This window comes from Conger conger, chromosome 13 (assembly GCF_963514075.1).
Source record: "Conger conger chromosome 13, fConCon1.1, whole genome shotgun sequence".
Classification (NCBI taxonomy): Eukaryota; Metazoa; Chordata; class Actinopteri; order Anguilliformes; family Congridae; genus Conger; species Conger conger.
In genome coordinates, this window is record NC_083772.1 from 7,960,956 (window position 1) to 7,975,987 (window position 15,032).

At 46.2% G+C, this 15,032-nt stretch overlaps 2 protein-coding genes across 2 annotated transcripts in view; one reads left to right on the forward strand and one right to left on the reverse strand.

The window, feature by feature from the left end:
- The window catches only part of LOC133107812 (membrane-associated phosphatidylinositol transfer protein 3-like), a 54,455-nt gene extending 40,714 nt beyond the window's left edge, over positions 1–13,741 (forward strand). The window contains exons 11-19 of the mRNA XM_061217013.1: positions 647–820; positions 3,383–3,531; positions 4,109–4,225; positions 6,331–6,447; positions 6,820–6,968; positions 7,129–7,278; positions 7,878–8,061; positions 8,693–8,821; positions 12,244–13,741. Of these exons, the coding sequence (XP_061072997.1) occupies positions 647–820; positions 3,383–3,531; positions 4,109–4,225; positions 6,331–6,447; positions 6,820–6,968; positions 7,129–7,278; positions 7,878–8,061; positions 8,693–8,821; positions 12,244–12,561 (1,487 nt within the window). The 3' untranslated portion in view covers positions 12,562–13,741. The remainder of the gene's footprint in view (positions 1–646; positions 821–3,382; positions 3,532–4,108; positions 4,226–6,330; positions 6,448–6,819; positions 6,969–7,128; positions 7,279–7,877; positions 8,062–8,692; positions 8,822–12,243) is intronic.
- The window catches only part of glod4 (glyoxalase domain containing 4), a 137,449-nt gene that overhangs the window by 101,405 nt on the left and 21,012 nt on the right, over positions 1–15,032 (reverse strand). The window lies entirely within an intron of this gene.

Sequence of the window (15,032 nt, forward strand, 5' to 3'; positions counted from 1 at the left end):
ACAACCATTATTTTTCAAATAATTTGAACCTCTTCCTAAAATTTTTACTTATGTGCACTACTAAGTTCTCATAGACATGCTTATGGTTATTTTTATCTGATGGGACTCAATGCATCTGGTCGTTTGGGAGGATGTTGAGGAAAGTGATCTGAGTGTGGGTGATTTGAAGGCCACGTTTTTCTCTTTGGAAATCTTTTATTCACTTGATCTTTTATTCACTTGTTAATTATAAATACCACTTCTCTTTTGGTTTTGTAAGTCACTCTGTATAAGGTCATCTGATAAAGGGTGCACCAGGGATAGCAGTTGCGTTCTGAGTAAAATATCTCAGTACAGTCCTGTATAGTCAAGGCAATCCATTATGGTCAACACAGCCCCCTAGGGATACTACTGTCCGCTATGATCAGTGCAGTCTTCTGTGCCCAGTATAGTTGACCGCACATTATGGTACCCGACAGCCAAAGGGCCCTTTGCCACTTTATTTGTACATGCAATATAATTACAAAACACAGTGTTCATAGCTGTAGATGATGCAAACCTGTGTAGATAATGTGTTACCTCATGATAATGTGTGTGGCTCGTTCGTGTTGTCATGTTCCTCTTTGCAGCTGATTGTATCCTCGTGTTGTCATCTTCCCCTTTGCAGCTGATTGTATCCTCAGGCACCTGGATGTCTTCTTGGAGGGGGGGTCCAGTGCAGGAAGGCCTGGGGAAAGTAGGGATCTTGAGGAGGGTACCCCACGTCGTGCCAGCCTGGACAGCGGCAATAGGGACACCTCTGCCAGCTGCACAAGCAGTCTAAGCGGCACCATTTCCAACAGTAAGTAATTAGCGGCCTGTAGTGTACTGGGACACGCAAGGTCAGTGGTCTGATCCCCGGTGTAGCCACAATAAGATCCACACAGCCGTTGGGCCCTTAACCCTGCATTGCTCCAGGGGAGGATTGTCTCCTGCTCAGTCTAATCAACGGTACATCACTCTGGATAAGAGCATCTGTCAAATGCCATTAATGTAATTAATGTAATTACAATTTAGTGCCATTTAAATGTAAGCGATATGGTTTCAGTTGCTGCATAAGGGTTGTGGGGGCACTGAGGAATGTGGGTGTGGTACATACTTCCAATGTATGGTATAACCTGAAAACTGTTAGTACTACAGTATATAGGTATGGGGCATGAGTGAGCCGCGTTTTTGATTGTGTATGCCTTTTGAAAGAGCATGATCGCAGAGAAAAGCCAGTCGTACAAGAAAGTTAATGTAATTTTCTTCGGTGCAATAAAGGAAGCAAATGCCTAAGGACTCTTCATTTTTGCAACAGAAACCTGCAAAGTCGTAAAATTGGGTGTTATATAATTAGCAGCTTCGGCCGTGGAATCGAAAAGAACAGTGGTTCGGTTTCCCTATGTCTCCCAACTACGGTTCGGAGACAGACGCGGGGAAAAAATAACACCGTGAAAAGAATACCAATTTTAGCCTGATTCATATCGTCTGTGAAGTTCTAAAAAGCTGAGGTTTTGTCTTGTGATATGTTATAAAATAAGGAACCGTTGTTGCTAAAATAATGGTATCGTAAAATATTGTCTATACACAGAACCGTTAGTTGTATTGCTTTCACTGTTAATAATGATTGAATTGCAATAAACGCACTCTGGCGGAGGGATTAACCAGGTATTCCTTAGTATGTGACTTCGACAATGTTAGGCCTATTTACTGTACATGTCACTGCGAACGTTATTACATGTGCAGTTGCATTAAGGCCTACGGTGAAAAGAAAGGAAAATGTTTAAAATTAAAATAATATATTTATCCCAGAAATATTTTCACCCGTTTTTTAAAATGGAAAATAAAGCCCGAAACAATTCCCCGATTTTTCAATTAAAAATAAACGCCTTATGGATGTCATACCTGGCACTGCAATAACTTAATCGACCACCGGGCGGAGGCAGACTCTGGAAAATGGCAGTCCCAAATTATTCAACTCCATTTCTCAATCCTGTTCCTGCAGATCTACGAGCCTGTAGGCCAGCAACTCACGGTCCTCGAGGGCGGAGAACTTCTAGTTGTCTACCCTCCCTTTACCTGGGAATCAGACGTGAAGATAGTCTGGCCAATCAGTAGCACTAATTACCCAGTAGAAAACAAAACCATGGCTGGATTTGGATTCGAGGGCCAGAGTTATTGATCCCTACTTTAGGTTTATTTTACTCCGGACTTCACAGGAACGGGCTCCTTACTGTATGTCCGCCAGTTTGCGGACATACAAATTCGGATTCAGCATAGCTGTCAAATTAAGTGCGCTTTGGAGTTTTACAGGATGGTAGACCTCCAGGAACTGGACTGGGAACCACTGCAATAGTAGACCTTGCACAATTGCACGTTTTATGTGTTAAAACTGTTAATTATGCCACAAATATATATTTTTTCCAAAATGTAATAAATTGTTTTCTTTTGAGGTAAAGTGTCATTGATAAGCAATTAATTTTTACTTCCACTTGAGGTGGCCTTTTAATCAATGTTTTCTAGATTTATACAGTTCCATTCAAATACTCAATTGTTTGAGTATTAGTTTTCCAGGCATTTTTTAAGAATAATTGCCAGCTTGTTTCAGACTTTTTAAATGAAATATATTCAGATTTATTCATCAATCATAAAAGTTGATATTTTCTAATTGTTATTCTGTCATCATGCATTAGGGAAATAATGATCTAATAATGATTACATCTGTCTCAATGATGGGCTATATAAACAGAGTGACAGAGAGGGCCTATTCCAGAGAGCAAAGTGTTTAATTAAAGCAGAGAGGCTGTTGAGTGCTAAGTGCTATTGCTTTTGTTGTGCTTAATTGGATATATTTTAGTCTTCATTTGCTGTCTGAGACTGTGCAGCATACTGAGTGCTCCCAATCACCTTCCCTCCCAGTATGAAGTATTCCTCCTTCCTCCTAAAACAACTTTCTCTCTCTCTCTCTCACTTCAACTTTGACTCTCTCATTCTCTCTGACTTTAATTTTGAATCTCTCTCTCAGTCACTTTGACTCTCTCTTTTGACTCGCCACCGACCTTGCGGGTCCCACTGACAACCGACCATAACCACTATATATAATATGGCTTTGAGAGCTGCAAACAAGTATTCATTTGTTCAGACCTTTTTTTAAAATCTCCAGTGACACTGAAGTGAAACGTGTCTTGGTGTGTCTTTCCTTTAACCTTCTCACTCCATCATTATTTTTCATTCTCCATCATTGCTCCGTCTCACTCCCTCTCACTGCCCACCACTCCCCCCTCCCTCTTTCTCTCTCTCTCTCTCTCTCTCCCCCTCTCTCTCTCCCTCCCTCCCTCCCTCTCTCCCTCCCTCCCTCCCTCTCTCTCTCTCTCTCTCTCAGTCTCCAGTAGCTGGTGGGGGTCTATGCGGCTGGACTATGCTCTGTACTGTCCAGATGTCCTGAGCTCCTTCTCCACCATGGCTCTGCCCAGCCTCTTCCACAGCTCATACTGGGAATCCACTGATGTCGTGGCCTTTATGCTGAGACGGGTAAACCACCTGGATTTCCACACAGCTGAAATTTCCCAAACCCAACATCTAAACCACAGCACTGTACTTTTACATTTCTGTCATTAATACATATTTTATCTCCACTATGATTTTGTTACAGTTACTGGTCATTTATATCTGAGAACTGACAGAGATTTTTTAAATGTTTTTCTGAGATAATACAAGTGTTTTGGATGACAAAAACATATTGCAGGGAATATAGTATGCAGTATATACAGTTTAATGTGCCATGCAGTTAGCAGCTGTGCTGTGCATCTTTATCCATTTACCCTGAAACTTGGCCCCTGTTTCGCAGGTTTTTTAGGCGTGTGCATTTGTGAAATACTCACATATACTGTAGCATGGTGTACTTCACTCATAGTGAAAATCTCAAATGAAGCGGGTACATTCCACGTTATGTCCGACAGCACAAAAAAAAAAAAGTGTTTAACATGCAATTTCTGCTTTGAGTGAGTTAATGAGAAACGTAAAAGTTACAGGCCTAGCTGTCATTTATTGGCGGACGTTAGACAGGCTGAGAGTGGATTGGCCCTTGGTACCCGTGTGTTGCTGGCAGGTGATGCAGTGGGACTGCGTGAAGGCCCAGGAGATGGACAGCTCAGACTCCGCGCCCTGCTCTTCACTCAGCCCGCGGGAGAAGTGGCTCCGGAGACGCACTCACGTCAAGCTACGGGTGAGCGTGCCCGCCACATCCACTCCACCCTGTGCCCACCACATCCACTCTGTGCCCACCACATCCACTCCACCCTGTGCCCACCACATCCACTCTGTGCCCACCACATCCACTCTGTGCCCGCCACATCCACTGTGTGCCCACCACATCCACTCTGTGCCCACCACATCCACTCTGTGTCCACCACATCCACTCCACTCTGTGCCCACCATATCCACTCTGTGTCCACCACATCCACTCCACTCTGTGCCCACCACATCCACTCTGTGCCCACCACATCCACTCTGTGCCCACCACATCCACTCTGTACCCACCACATCCACATCCACTCTGTGCCCACCACATCCACTCTGTGCCCACCACATCCACTCTGTGCCCACCACATCCACTCTGTGCCCACCACATCCACCCTGTGCCCACCACATCCACTCCACTCTGTACCCACCACATCCACATCCACTCTGTGCCCACCACATCCACCGTGTGCCCACCACATCCACTCCACTCGGTGCCCACCACATCCAATCTGTGCCCACCACATCCATTCTGTGCCCACCACATCCATTCTGTGCCCACCACATCCACTCTGTGCCCACCACATCCACTCCACTCTGTGCCCGCCACATCCACTGTGCCCACCACATCCACTCCACTGTGTGCCCACCACATCCACTCTGCGTCTGCTATATATATTTACTATTATAACAATTATAATATTTTTCAAAAATCTACAGACAATACAGAACCTATTGTTATTCTCAAACTGTGCTTGTTACATTGGTATTCATGTCACTTTGGTAGGCTGTTGGTCACCTGCTTAAGTAGCATGTATTCATTCAGTTTACAGGAAAATGTAACAATTCCGCCTCACAGCAAGGAGGTCCTGGGTTCGAATCCCCGTCGGCCGGGGCCTCTCTGTGCGGAGTTTGCATGTTCTCCCCGTGTCTGCGTGGGTTTCCTCCGGGTACTCCGGTTTCCTCCCACAGTCCAAAGACATGCATGTTAGGCTGATTGGAGAGTCTAAATTGCCCATAGGTATGAGTGTGTGAGTGAATGGTGTGTGTGCCCTGTGATGGACTGGCGACCCGTCCAGGGTGTATTCCTGCCTTTCGCCCAATGTATGCTGGGATAGGCTCCAGCCCCCCTGCGACCCTGTTCAGGATAAGCGGGTTCAGATAATGGATGGATGGATGGATGTAACAATTTCGAAAAAGTTATATTATGCTATATTAACAGTCATTTCTAATGTTTATTTTTGTTTTTATATAGTTATGTGTACTGTTGTTTCATATTGTTTTATTGATGCATGCTTATTTATTGTTTGTGTAATTTGTTGCGGTGCCATCAAAATAAAGTGAAATATTTTTATTTGAACATTTTTGTTTTGGTAGGGCAGTTGGGTCGGTCTGGTCCTGTTTCACAGGCAGTTGGGTCGGTCTGGTCCTGTTTCACAGGCAGTTGGGTCGCTCTGATCCTGTTGGGGGAGGGGCTCTACGCTTTTGGTTCTTTTCTTGCTTTAATTTTGCCCAGTAATATCTTCTGCATCAACAGGGATTTTAGGGCATTTTAGGTATCTACAGTATACTGCTTGTTGGAATGAAATGTACTGGAAGAAAATGGAATGACAGAGATGCAGGGTGGTATTATCACACCCTCATCTGGTGAAAAATTGTAATTTCATGCTTGCTAAATTACTAGATTATTTATCTTCCCTATTGTGGATCTGTAATCCATGTCAATTGTATGAAATGTAATTTCAGAAAATAATCTGTAATTCAATTAGTCAATGACAAATGAAAAAATCCTGGTTATGAGCGTTCTTCCGTAAATGTTATGGCTATTCTTCGATTCTTTCATTGAATTTCTGTTCATTTTCTGGACGAATTTAATGAAAATGGAGCTGCTGAGTGGCTAATTCTGTCACTGCTCTGTTTTATAAGAATAATTTCCTGAATTTTAGCATTATGGATTTGGATAGAGGTCGTCGGGAGGGTGAGAGGTTCTGAAGGGTGAGGGGGACCATTCCGCTGTCTCTCCCACGTCATTTCACGTCGCTGAAGCTCGGCACGGCGAAACTACAATAACGTGACCTGCTCTTCACACAGAACGTGACGGCCAACCACCGGGTGAACGATGTCATCGCATCGGAGGACGGCCCGCAGATCCTAGTCGGCCGGTTCATGTACGGCCCCCTGGACATGGTGACTTTGACTGGAGAGAAGGTACTGCAGCTAACTAAATCATCTCAGCCTAACAGTTACATTACAGTACATTACGTTATTGACATTTGGCAGATGCTCTAATCCAGAGTGACGTACGGTCGATTAGACTAAGCAGGAGACAATCCTCCCCTGGAGCAATGCAGGGTTAAGGGCCTTGCTCAAGGGCCCGACGGCTGTGCGGAACTTATTGTGGCCACACCGGGAATCGAACCGCCGACCTCGCGGGTCCCAGTCATGTACCCTTAACCACTACGCTACAGGTCGACGCTGCTGAGAGTGAGCGTCTCAGCGTTTCTGGCGTGTTGGGGGTCATCGTGATCCACGTGTGTGGCCCTTTCCAACCTGTCCTTCCTCGTGCTGACCCCCTCTCAGGTGGACGTGTACCTGATGACCCAGCCCCAGTCAGGGCGATGGGTGTACTTTGATACGGAGGTGACCAGCAGCAGTGGCAGGGTGTCCTACACCGTCCCTCAGAACAGGAGGCTGCCGGTGGGCGTTTACCCCATCAGAATGGTGGTCAAGTGAGCCTAATTTCCTTCTCTGTGGGGCTACTGAGACACGCATGCAACCGTGTTGTTTTTCTAAAAATTTGTCCCTGAACTAGATATTTAAGAGGTGTTTGATAGTTTTGCTGTACCGAGGCACTGCTGTGAGGTGAAAGCTCACTTGACTGTCTCTCAGGGGTGACCAGTCCAGTGCAGAGGCTTTTGTGACGGTCCTGCCAAAGGGGATGGAGTGTGTGGTGTTCAGCATCGACGGATCCTTCACTGCCAGCGTCTCCATCATGGGAACGGACCCCAAGGTCCGCCCAGGAGCCGTGGATGTGGTCAGGTAACTGCAATACATCTGTGTGTGTGTGATCGAGTGCGTGCGTATGCTTGCGTGTGCGTGCGTGTGTGTGTGTGTGTGTGTGTGTGTGTGTGTGTGTGTGTGTGTTTGTGTGTGTGTGCTTGTGTCTGCGTTTGTGTGATTGAGGGCGTGTGTGCGTGTGTGTGTGTGTGTGTGTTTGTGTGTGTGTGCTTCTGTCTGCGTTTGTGTGATTGAGGGCGTGTGTGTGTATGGGTGTGTGTGAGAAAGATTTGATCCAGGCTGTAAAGCAGGCGTTGCACAACAAGGGCTAATCCATTTTAGGATTTTGTGCCAACTTCTGGTCTTAATTATTCAATTGACTCATTTATATCTTATCTGACATGTTTATGAGTACCGGCTTTAGTACAGCTTTAGACTGCACGTGTATCCTAAAGATTTTACCGTGATTAAAGGCTTCAATTAAAAACAAGGCAAACCAGTACGCAGACCGGCCCTTGGGGACTGGAGTTGTGCACCCGTGCTGTAAAGTTAGCGCTCATATTTCCTATTTGATGGCTAACCGTGTGAGCGGCTACGGATCACGTTTTCTTGAGCCCTGTGAACCGCCGGCCTTTGTGCAGGCACTGGCAGGACCTGGGGTACCTGATCATCTACATCACGGGCCGCCCGGACATGCAGAAGCAGCGCGTGCTCTCCTGGCTCTCCCAGCACAACTTCCCCCACGGCATGATCTTCTTCTCCGAGGGGCTGGTGCACGACCCGCTGCGGCAAAAAACGATCTTCCTGAGGAACCTCATACAAGAGGTACATATAAAACACGCACACACACACACACACAGCCAAACACACACACACATACACACACACACACACAGCCAAACACACACACACATACACACACACACACACACAGCCAAACACACAAACACATACACACACACACACACACAGACACACACACACAGCCAAACACACACACACATACACACACAGCCAAACACACACACGTAGACACACACACACACACACACACAGACACACACACACATATACACAGCCAAACACACACATATACACAGCCAAACACACACATACACACAGCCAAACACACACACACACACACACACACACAAACTCACATCCACACACACAAACAGACACACAGCCACACACACATACACACACAAACACACACGCACACACATTCAAACACACAAACACACACACGCAGCCATACACATACACTCACATGCACACACACACACACACACAAACACATACACATATGCATACACACACAACCAAGCACACACACACACACACACAGACACAGACATACAGCCAAACACACACACACACACACACACACACACCCAAGCCGAAAGAATGGCACCATTCTTGTGAGAATGACTAACATTTTATTTTGGGTTTCTAGTGTCACATCAAGATTAGCTCGGCCTATGGCTCCATGAAGGACATTTCGGTGTACAGCATGCTTGGTTTGAGCCCTGTTCAAATCTACATTGTGGGGAGGCCATCCAAAAAGTACCAGAATCAGTGCCAGGTGAGAAATCCCAATTCTTCTTCTTTTATTTTTTATTTCTTTATTTTTTTAAATAATTTTTTCAAAATTTTCCCTTTTTCTCCCAATTTGGTAGCCTATCTTATCTAATCCAATTAGTGCTAGCTGGGGATACACCGCCTTATGACCCCGTCCCTCAGCGGCCCTGTAGGACCTTGCGACCCTGAGATCGACACGCCTTCTCCAATCCATCTCGTGTCAATGAGATCGTTACTCCGAGGCCCCGGGGCGCTGTATGCCGCAGTCCCAGCTAACCCTGCCAAGTCCCTCCCCTGGAGCAGAGAGCCAATTACGCCACTCAAGAATTCTTGACATGAATGGCATTTGGCAGACACTCATTACATGACATTAATGGCATTTGGCAGACGCTCTTATCCAGAGCGACGTACAACAAAGTGCATACCCATAACCAGGGATAAGTGTGCTGAAAGACCCTAGAGGGAAGTACAATTTCAACTGCTACCTGCACAACAAAGATAAGGACCAGGGCCTATTTGATTTATTTCTTTATTTCTTTATTTCTTTATTTATTTTTCAAACAAACAACGCAAAAGTATGGACAAACCCCTTAACTAGCCAAACACTGCTTACCTAGCCAAACTAAAAAATACTGATACACAGAAAGTAAATCACAGAAAGACAACAATTAAGGTTCGCAGGGAGGTAGGGAGGGGGAGTGCTGCTTGAAGAGGTGCGTCTTCAGTTTGCGCTTGAAGGTGGGAAGAGATTCTACAGTTCTGACCTCAACGGGGAGTTTGTTCCACCACCGTGGAGCCAGAACAGACAGTAGTCGTGAGCGTGAGGTGGAAGTTCGGAGAGGGGGAGGTGCCAAGCGGCCTGTGGAGGCTGAACGAAGAGGTCTGGCAGGGGTGTAGGGTCTGATGATTTTTTGTAGAAAACCTGGGGAAGACCCCTTAACTGCTTGGAAGGCTAGCACCAATGTTTTGAATATGATGCGAGCCATGACAGGCAGCCAGTGGAGGGAAGTAAGCAGGGGGGTGACGTGTGAGTATTTGGGAAGGTTGAAGACCAGACGAGCTGCTGCATTCTGGATAAGTTGGAGGGGTCTGATGGCGGACGCTGGGAGGCCAGCCAAGAGGGAATTGCAGTAGTCCAGGGGCGGATTCTCTGTATGTTGTATAGGAAGAACCTGCATGACCGGGTCACCGCCGCAATGTTCTTGGAGAGGGACAGTCTGCTGTCCATCACCACGCCGAGGTTCCTTGCACTGGGTGATGGCGTAACTGTGGTATCCCCTCGGGAAATGGAGAGATCCAGATGGTGAGAGGTAATGGCAGGGATGAATATCATTTCAGTCTTACCTGGGTTGAGCTGTAGATGGTGGTTGTCCATCCAGCTGTGGATGTCACTCAGGCAAGCAGAGATATAGGCTGAAACCTGTGTATCAGATGGTGGGAATGAGATGAAGCGTTGGGTATACAACTCTTAGCAGTGGTAGGATAGACCATGTGCAGTGATAACAGGGCCAAGGGAACGAGTGTAAAGAGAAAAAAGAAGCGGGCCTAGGACTGAGCCCTGGGGAACTCCTGTGGCAATGGGCCAAGGTGTTGATACTGTACCAGCCCAGGCAACCTAGAAGGAGCGACCAGAGAGGTAGGACTCAATCCAGTCCAGGGCTGTGCCACAGATGCCCGTTGCTGACAGGGCGGACAGGAGGATGGAATGATCCACAGTGTTGAAGGCAGCAGAGAGATCTAGAAGAATGAGGACAGAGGAGAGGGAGGCTGCTCGTGCGGCATGGAGTGATTCGCTGACGGAGAGGAGTGCGGTATCTGTCGAGTGGCCAGATTTGAAGCCAGACTGATGGGGGTCTAGCAGGTTGTTGTTAGAAAAGAAAGAAGAAAGTTGACCAGAAGCGGCTCGTTCTATGGTTTTAGATAGAAAAGGAAGAAGAGATACTGGGCAGTAGTTCTGTATGATGGAGGGATCCAGAGTAGGCTCTTTTAGCAGCGGTGTAATGTGGGCCCTCTTGGAGGATGCTGGAAAACAGCCATAAGACAGGGAGGAGTTAACAAGGGAGGTGGCAAATGGGAGAATGTCAGGTGTGATGGTCTGGAGAAGAGAAGAGGGGATAGGGTCAAGGGCACAGGTTGTGGGAGAGCAGGAGTTGAGAAACATCAGAGTCTGTAAGGGGGGAGAAAGTAGAAAAGGAAGGGATGGGCCTAGAGGGGGGGAAGGGCACAGAGAGGGGGGCGGTGGTTGTAAAGGATCTGCGGATGTCTGTGACCTTTTCATCAAAAAAAATCAGCAAAGTCATCAGCAGCGAAGGAGGACTGAGGTGGAGGAGGCGGTGTGCTGAGGAGAGAGGAGAAAATAGAGAACAGTTTCCGGGGGTTAGAAGTGGAGTTCTGAATTTGTGTTTGATAGTATTTTACTTTGGTGGCAGTGACAGCGGAAGAGAATGCTGCCAGGAGAGACTGGTAAGTTGTGAGGTCTTGAAAGGAATTCAAAAGTGGACACTCTTATCCAGAGCAACCTAGAGTTGATTAGACTAAGCAGGAGACAATCCTCCCCTGGAGCAATGCAGGGTTAAGGGCCTTGCTCAAGGGCCCAACGGCTGGGCAGATTGTGGCTATACCAGGGATTGAACCTCCGACCTTGCGGGTACCACCGACCTTGCGGGTCCCACTGACCACCGACCATAACCACTACGCTACAGGCTGCCCTGTAGTGGGTTCCAGGGATATGGCTTTGAGAGCTGCAAACAAGTATTCATTTGCTCAGAGCATTTATAAAATCTCCAGTGACACTGAAGTGAAAAATGTCTTGGTGTGTCTTTCCTGTAACCTTCTCACTCCATCATTATTTTTCATTCTTCATCATTGCTCCATCTTACTGCCCTCCACCCCCCCTCCCTCCCTCTCTCTCTCTCTCAGTCCATTACATTTACATTTTACATTTTAGTCATTTAGCAGACGCTTTTAATCAAATCCATTAATAGTAAAAGACGCATGTAGAGCAGTTATAACCAAAAACATTCCCCACCCGTCTCTCTCTCCTGCCCTCTCCCTCTCTTTCTCTCTCTCTCTCTCTCTCTCACAATCCCCACCACCATCTCTCTCTTTCCCCACACGCTCTCTCTGATCTGTCCACCCCTCTCTCTCACTCCCAACCCCCTCTCATTCTCGGCCAAATTCAACACAAATGAAATGGCAAAGCATGCACATTATTCATGTGTATTCCCTTACATGACCAAGCCTTGATTCGGTATGAGACTCAGTGAGCATTAGCTTTGCCTCTGGTTTCTGTGTAGTTCCTGAGTGCGGGCTATGACTCAGTGAGCTTTATCTGTGACTCTGGATTATGTCTTGCGTGCAGTTCCTGAGTGAGGACTATGACTCAGAGAGCTGTATCTGTGACTCTGGCTCATGTCTTGCGTGCAGTTCCTGAGTGAGGGCTACGCGGCACACCTCTCCTGCATGCAGTGTCGACACCGGACCAGGTCCAAGAAGAGCTCCTCGGCGCGCATGGTCCTGCGGAAGGGCACATTCGGCCTGTCCACCAAGTCAGACTTCCTCTGCAAACGCACCCACCTTCGCAGGACCACGTCTGTGCAGCAGTCCGACCCGCCCTCAACTCCCAACCCCAAACCTGAGCGTGCCCAGAGCCAGCCCGAGTCCGACAAGGACCCTGTGGGCGGAACCGCTGGAGCTGATGGAGCCTGGAGACGGGGCTTGTGTCAAAGAGACGCAACACCCTGAGGGAGACAGAGATATGGGCATCAGACGATGGGGATGGCCGGCGTATCCTGGGGAACAGGTTGAACGTGAATTCAGTTGTTCTGTGTGTTTTATAATGACTGAATTCCATTGCCCACACAATAAATGTTATTTGTTGAAGTTCTGCTTTCATTGTGTGTCACCCTGAAAGTCATTGATGATTATAAAGATTCTAAAAGTACTTCTGGTTTTTGTGCATCTGTGTGATTTTCTTTTTGCACTTCAAACTGTCATGCTGGATGGTCATCACAATATTCTTAGATAAATATATCATTTATTATCAGGAGCTAGCTAACTGGCAGCATGCGTCAGAGTGGTTTGAAACGTGCTATGACCTAACTTACTATGGCTTTCACTAGCCTACAGCAGAATACTGCCTGCCTGGATAATTAGCTCGAAAAATAAAAACAAACATGACAAAACAAAACGTAAAGAGACAGGTCCAATACACATTTACCTGGGGGTGCGTTAAACCAGAAAATGTCAAACCTGTCAATAAAAGTAGGCTACATTGTGAGTTTGTGATGTTTGTAGACTAATTTTCAAACAGTGTTGTCAGTTGATTTTGTCAACAGTGACGCTCTGTCACATTCCGTGTTTCTCCCTAATTAGCATTTTCTGTTTCATGTCATGCACTTCTACGTTATTGTCTGTTCCGTAGTTCTCGCCTCATTCATTTATCTCACCTGTGTTTCGTTGCTGTTGTCACACCCTGTGTGGCATTCTGTTTTGCGTTGTCGGTTTCATGTCACGTTTTGTCTGAACTCCCGCTCCGTACCGGCCCCTGCATTCTTTCATTTCACCTTTTGTAATTCCCTTATCTCCGTTCTCACACCTGATTGTAATTTCAGTTTAGTCACTTGTGTGTATATATACTTGTATGTCCGCACCTTTGCTACTTTGCTAGATTGTTATGTGTTACTTGCATTCTCTCAAGCGTTTTCCTGACTGTCTACTCCGTGTCTCGACCTGCTTCTGGGAAAAGTAGAGTTCTGATTTCCGAACGCTGATTCTGTACCTTAAACCTCTTGGATTGCTATTCTGTGTACAAAACCCTTTGCCTGTGACCACAACCATACCATTGCCAGTCTCCACTGTGATTGTTTGCCGGCGATTGAACTCTGTCTGTCTGACTCCGAAAATAAAACCTCTGTTCTACTTGCTTCCTGGTTGCATCTGGTTTCTCCGTTCGCCAGCCTGACACCCTCGAATTGTAACGTTAGGCCTAGTGTTGTATTAAACCACTATTGTTAACCTGTCGTGGTGGCGCAACAGGCTAAGATCCAGCGGTTGCAGTTTGCTGCAGTTGCACACCGAGGAACTGCCAAAACCCACGTTTTGGCCGGCTCATGTGGAGTAGCATAATTGGCTCCCTGCTCCAGAGGGAGGGACTTGGCGGGGTTAGAAGATCGCTGCATAATAAGTGCCTCGGGCGCCTCGGAATCACGGTCACGAGCATGAGACGAGACGGCTTGAAGAAAGCATGTCGCTCTCCCTCAGGCCGTCGAGGGACAGGGTGTGGGTGGCGTATCTAACACTAACTCTAATTGGATTATATGGGGTATAATTGGCTACCAAATTGGGATAAAAATGTAAAAATACATTTTAAAAAAAGTTGTGAGGACTCAAAGCCCATCAAGCCCATCAAGCAGACGCAATTCTAATGATGTCATGTCTGTAACATAAGACTAATTTTCATTACTTCAGTTGATTTTGGCAACAGTGACCCTCAAATTGAATTGATTTATTAAACCACTAACCTGTAGATAAATGTATATTGTGAGGACTCAACGATTTTCAAGCAGTCACAATTCTAATGATGTCATACTTCTGGACTAATTTTCTCAAATTTGGTAGATGATTTTGCCAACATAGAATGAACTAGAGGAGACAACAACATTATTATTATTATTATTATTATTATTATTATTATTATTATTATTATTATTTTTACTGCAGGCTTAAACAAGTAGCCTGAACAACGGGTAAGAGTAGACAAAAGAAAGCGCAAGAAAGAACCATCTGGAACTAAAAACGATTAGTTAACTTCCACCCTGCACTGGGCACCATGCAACAGGTAAGAGTAAACATTAGAAAGTGCAAACCACAAAACATGCATTATGTGGTGGTGGTTTCCCAACCCTCTCCTGGGACCCTCTAGCTGGACTGCACACACACACACACACACACACACACACACACACACACACACACACACACACACACACACACACACACACACACACACACACACACACACACACACACACTACATCATCACTCATACACATACAAACCCCATCATCCTCAACCTCACATAAGCCTATGTAATATAATTTTGAACACTTGTCTGAGTATCTTTTAGAATTTAACAGATATAACTGAGGTACTTGGTGTGTCTCCATTTTCCTGCGCTATTTTGAATGTATGATGTCATAGCTCAGACAAAAAAT